The sequence below is a fragment of the Budorcas taxicolor genome, chromosome 8 (genome assembly GCF_023091745.1).
Source record: "Budorcas taxicolor isolate Tak-1 chromosome 8, Takin1.1, whole genome shotgun sequence".
In the NCBI taxonomy this organism is placed as follows: domain Eukaryota; kingdom Metazoa; phylum Chordata; class Mammalia; order Artiodactyla; family Bovidae; genus Budorcas; species Budorcas taxicolor.
In genome coordinates, this window is record NC_068917.1 from 73483772 (window position 1) to 73489771 (window position 6000).

At 48.8% G+C, this 6000-nt stretch overlaps 1 protein-coding gene across 3 annotated transcripts in view; it reads left to right on the forward strand.

The window, feature by feature from the left end:
- SLC25A37 (solute carrier family 25 member 37) overlaps nucleotides 1–4633 on the forward strand; it is a 46040-nt gene extending 41407 nt beyond the window's left edge. For all 3 annotated transcript variants that reach the window (XM_052645137.1, XM_052645140.1, XM_052645138.1), the window contains exon 4: nucleotides 1771–4633. In XM_052645137.1, coding sequence (XP_052501097.1) covers nucleotides 1771–2291 — 521 coding nt within the window. In that variant the 3' untranslated portion in view covers nucleotides 2292–4633. The remainder of the gene's footprint in view (nucleotides 1–1770) is intronic.
- Nucleotides 4634–6000: the final 1367 nt, after the last annotated feature.

Here is a 6000-nt window from a genome sequence, read left to right on the forward strand (position 1 = left end):
CCTGGCCCTCACTCAGAAGACACAGGAGAATTCTTGACCAGGTTCTGAAAGGCCTTGAGAAGGGACGTGAGCGTTTAAGCTCTGGGACTCCTGTTCACTTAAACAGAGCTTCTCAGGGTGGGATCCGTGGACGAGTAGCATCTGTGCCTCCTGGGGGCGTGTTAAACGCTGATTCACAGATCCCACTCCAGACCTACTAAGTCGGTAGAGCTGCTTAACAAGTTCTCCTGGCGGTTCTTTTATATGCTGTTGTACTTCTCTGAAACCTTTGTGTGCTCACATGTGCACACACACAAACACACACCCTGCTGGCCTTTGTTCACTGTTACCAAGCGTAGACAGATATAGAAGAAAGTTGTCAGAGGTCATCCATTAGGGGTTATGTTCAATTTGCTTTGTTAAAAGACATTTGAAATTATTATAGAAAATTTCCAACAGGCAGATGTAGGGAGAAGAGTATGGTGAACCCCTGCCTCCTGCCATATATGTATCATTCTACTTCATCAATTAACATTTGGCCACTTTATTGTAGCTGTCTCCTCTCACGTTACCTTTTTTTCCCCCTTCGAATTTTGGGAGCATTATAAAACAATTCTTAGCTGTGCAGATGAGTTCCTTTGGCTTTTTCTGTAGCCTCATATCCTTAGCCAGCTCGGGTCTGAGTAGGGAGGGGTTTTTGGACCTGGTGCTGAGCATAGTTTCAGCTGGGTTAGTCTCTCTGTAAGATGTGGGCCTCTCTCCTGCTTCCTTCCTCATCTGAAAACAGTCCCTTGCCAGAAGGGAGAATCAGAGGTTAAAAAGTGCAACATCTTAAGTATTGTAAGTTTGGTTTTGTCTTTTAAAGTTACAGTTTATCTGCTCTCAGCTGCCTCCCATGCCCCATCAGACAGGAAACACGTTCTGACCTTCCAGGACATGAGGGGTCAGATGGGGAGGCAGGCTGCTGCTTCTGTGGGTTTAAGGTGATTCAGAGTCAATGACCAGTTAGTTAGCCCATGTCAACTGGGCAAGAGTTTTATTTCAATTTTTTTTTCAGGAGATTTAAAAAAAAAAAAATGAAGTTCAACTCTCCCCTTTTCTCCTTGACATTATATCTTTATTCCTTTAGAATTAAAGCACAGTGTATGTGTTTCTCTTGCAGTGCTTGGAGACAATTACAATTCTAAGCCTAAAGGGACCGCAGTATTTGTCCTTTGAACCACCAGTTACTTTTGTATTAACAGAGCCTGAGTCCTCATTGGAGTTTGTCATCGAACTTGGGCTAACATCATTCGAGTGTCTCTTTCAAGAGCACTGAGACCCGGAAGCTAAAAACGCTGTCAGCGGGGTGGAGACCACTGAGAATAAAAGACAGGCCACGTGTCCAGTAGACATAGTGGGACAAAGGAGGGCAAAGGAGCCAGGAAGCAGGATTGAAATCCTGGCGTGTGTGTGATGCCCAAGGCAGCCAGGACCGGGGGGATCAGCTCAGGGAGTCTGAAGTGGCTGCCTGGTGTGGGGGCCACCTGAACCAAGAGGCAGGCAGGAGAAACATCAAGAAAGAGCCACCTCCTGGCTCCTGGCACTGGGTCCCGGAGGCGTGTGTTGAAACCGGGATGGCCCGGAGCTGGCCCCCTGGCGGTTTCTCGGGCTGGGGCTGGGTGTGTGTGCTAGCTGTCCATGCCCTGTTACCCGTGTCTAAACTTGCTTGTTTCTCTTTATGGCTTGGCTTCCCATCTCACTCCGACCCGGGGTGGGGCCAAACCCAACCCCCCTGCGGCCCGACCACAGTCGTGAAGCAACGCATGCAGATGTACAACTCTCCGCACCGGTCGGCCCTCAGCTGCATCCGGACAGTGTGGGGGACGGAGGGCTTGGGGGCCTTCTATCGGAGTTACACCACGCAGCTGACCATGAACATTCCCTTCCAGTCCATCCACTTCATCACCTACGAGTTCCTGCAGGAGCAGATCAACCCCTACCGGGGCTACAACCCGCAGTCCCACATCATCTCAGGCGGGCTGGCCGGGGCCCTGGCCGCCGCCGCCACCACCCCCCTGGACGTCTGTAAGACCCTCCTCAACACTCAGGAGAACATGGCCCTCAACCTGGCCAACATCAGCGGCCGGCTGTCGGGCATGGCCAATGCCTTCCGGACGGTGTACCAGCTCAATGGCCTGCCCGGGTACTTCAAAGGTGTGCAGGCCCGGGTCATCTACCAGATGCCATCCACCGCCATCTCCTGGTCTGTCTATGAGTTCTTCAAGTACTTCCTCACCAAACACAAGCTGGAGAGTCGAACTCCCTACTAAAGGAACGGGCTGTGGGAAGCGACGCCAGCATCTTTGATTGTGCAAAGGCTTTCTCCCTGCCTGCACCCATTCCCCTGCCCTCACACCAAGATTACTGGGGTACAGGGTTGGCAGGAGGGGCCTTCTGCGCGCCCTGACCCCTTCTTAGAAGGAGGAGGGGACAGGACAGCTGCTTACCCGATGGCCATCCGCCGGGACATACCAGGTGATAGCAGATGAGGGGAAAACTGGCAGGGGAGCGAGAAATTGCTATTTCTCTTCCTCCCCCACCCTGAGAGCGATGTAGCTTTTCCTTCAGTGTAGCATCTCCTCCCCTAGAATCGTCCATAGATCACACAGGAGGGAAGAACGTGTGCAGTGACTGAAAACATTAAAGAGGAAACAAAAAGTTATGTATATAAAAGTTCCAGTACACAGTATAAAATAGATGGATAATGTTTATCCTTTATTTTTCTATGTAGAAGTTTTTGAATTTGAGTGTGTGCCTGTGTATGTGTACAAGCAAGTGTTACAGCTGGGAATATAAAGCTGTTTAAAAAAAAAATAGTAAGAGGGCTGAATTTTTCCATTCTGTTAAGTCACAGGACACCAAAGTAGTACATTGCTCTGTGTGGCCTAAAATTGTGTTGAGCTCCCCATGGAAGTTCCACTTGAATGTAAAATAATAAGTATAAGGTTTATATTTTGAATTTCTCTTTTCATAGGGGAAAAAGGTACGTTGAAAAAAATAATAATACTTTTAGCTACTTTTTTTTTTTAATCCTTATTCAATCAGTCACCGTCATGTGCCTTTTCCCTTTGTGTTTTGCTGGAAATTCCAGGACCAAAGATTTGACCCTGGGGCTTTTCCTCTAGCTGTGAGCTCATCCCCTGCCACACACACACATACTGGGTGGCAAGCACGGCTCATGCTGGAGCACAGTGGCCCCCGGTGGAATTAGGGTGGCTGGTCTTACTGAAACCATTTTCTTCCCTTGTGGGTGACATGAATGTATGCCTTTCAGGGCTAGCACTTAGAAGCCCTTGAAATGCCATTGCTTGGCTACTTGTTGGGCAGGCAAATGGGATCGATCCTACCTTGATCCTTGTACTTCATTCTCCATCCACCTTTTAACCCAGGCACTTCAGGTATTCTTGTCTGTGTGTGTGTGTTGGACTCAGTCCTGATCTGTGTTTCCCTATGCAGTTTTAGGGATTTTAAGAAACAGGCAGTGTATCTACAACATTTCTCTGTTTCCCCTGCCCATCATGAATGTCTCCCTTAAAAAGCCTCTCACTGCCCAGGTTCCCCTAGCAGCTGCTGAAAGGACCTGGGCCCTCGTGCACAGTCAGGATGCCTCTTGAACCATCTTCAACCCGGTGTGGTACACGCCACCTGGGGACATGCCGCCTTGTTTTCTGAAATGGCACATCTGAGCCAGATTATCCCTGAGAGCAAATGCAAGCATGTTTCCTTCAGCTACGCCTTCCCAGGCGTCTCTCCAAGACCCAGCGGCTTTGCAGTTTTCTTTTAAAACGAGTAGGAAGCAAATGTGTGTTTTCATTCTGACCCAGCCTGGTCCTGACCTTGACCTTTGGCCCTTCACCTTGGGCAGGGTCCATGTTGTGCATTGTCACCGGGCTCAGACCCGGGCTCCTTGGGGTGCTCTCATTCTCAGGAAGAACTCCGGTGGTCCTGGGACATCAGCATCTTGAGACCTTGCACACTGTGCCTCCCAGGATAGTTTGCAGGTTACGGACAGCAGAGACCCACGTCAGACAGCTCCCACACCTGCCTGATGAACAGGGTCTTCTCCTGGGCTGGGAAGTTTGACTGCTGACCTGTCCCCTCTCAGAGGTAGCCCCCACCCCCATCTCCCCAGTGGAAGTCTGTGCAACAAGCTTCCATCCCACTCAGGGATGCAAAATGCCCACGGAGATCAAGCTGCTGGGGGAAGTGTTTATGTCTCTCTAAACATACCCCTAAACATACTCTCTGTTAGTGTTAACGTTAGGCAAATGGAAGAAAGACCAGGTTGAATTCTGAAATAATTATTCAGTCTCCCCTCCTTGTCCACTTCATACACCACCATGCTGCAGAATATTCCTTATTTCTTAAGGATGAGTGTGCCTGTTGAATACAAATGTACTGCTGCTGCTTAACCTGTGAGATGCATGGTGTATGTTACCGTGGTGGGCCAGTGTCGTTTCTTAAATGCCTATCATAAATAGCATGGCTTCTGCCTCTCAAGTCATCACCAACTCTCAGAAGAAGGGGAAGAAATGTGTGTTTCTGTGTGGGGATGTTTCTGATGTGCTGCTACAGTTGTGACACTGGAGCTATGGAAAATAAAGCCTTGATCTTTGAAGTGTCGTGGGTTCTGTGGTAGGGATGTGGACATGAGAGGGGAGTGGGTGGAGAAAAGGAACCTAACTCTTGGGACTTGTGCCTCCCGCAGTCTCCTGCATTAAGGACCGGGATCTCTGGCTTACATGAGAGTACCCTTCAGCCCACTTACCAAAACTGAAGCAGGTGGCCGCCTTGGCCAGCCCAGGGATGATCACGTGCAGGCCCAGGACATGGCTGGGAGCCTCCTTGGGTTTTGCTCAGTTCTGCTGGGGAGGGTGGCAGCCCTTCTATCTTTGTGGGACCACGAGGACGAGAGGCTGATGGTACCTGTGATGCCTAACCCTCCTGGCCTCCTACGTTCCTGCCTGTCTTCTTTGGCTCTCTCTCTTCCTTATTCCCTTTCGGCGTGTGCTAAGTCACTTCAGTCGTGTCTGACTCTTAGCAACTGTAGCCCACCAGGCTCCTCTGTCCATGAGATTCTCCAGGCAATAATGCTGGAGTGGATTGCCATACCCTTCTCTAGGGGATCTTCCCAACCCAGGGATCAAACCTGCATCTCTTTCATCTCCTGCATTGTAGGCAGATTCTTTACCAACTGTGCTACCCCTGGGGCTGCTTCTGATTCCTTTCTAAATCCCACTTCTACCAGGTTCAGCTGCTTTCCCTCTGAGTGCCATCCTAATGTTCGTGACAATATTCCAATAGCCATCTAAGGCAATAAAATTGGACAAGTACTCAGAAATGCCTATCCCAGGCTTGTTCATGAAAGTGAAATCTGGAAGCACACTGGATATCAATCAAGAAGTTAAATGACTGGGGACTTCCCTGATGGTTCCCTGATGGTTAAGACTTCGCCTTCCAATGTAGAGAGTGCAGGTTTGATCCCTGGTTGGTGAGCTAAATCCCACATGTCTCATGGCCAAAAAACCAAAAGGTAAAGCAGAAACAATCTTGTAACAAATTCAATAAACTTAAAAAAAAGGAGTTAAATGATTTATAGAGCGCCTGAACTCTCCTGGTATTCTAGTGGGAAGGAAGGAATTTTCACCAGGGATCCCAGGTCAGATACATTGTTTAAAAACTTGGACTTTCCAATACATTAATAAAATTTGAGAATACTTCCAAGCTTAGTCATTTCTCTAGTGAAAGTGTTAGTCGTGTCCAAGTCTTTGCGACCACATGAACCTTAGAGCCCACTATCCATAGAATTCTCCAGGCAAGAATACCAGAGTGAGTTGTCATTCCCTTCTCCAGGATCTTCGCAATCCAAAGATCAAACCCAGGTCTCCTGCACTGCAGGCAGATTCATTACTCTCTGAGGCACCAAGAAAGCCCAGTCATTTCTCTAGCCTTACCTCCTAAAAGTAACATTATTTGGGG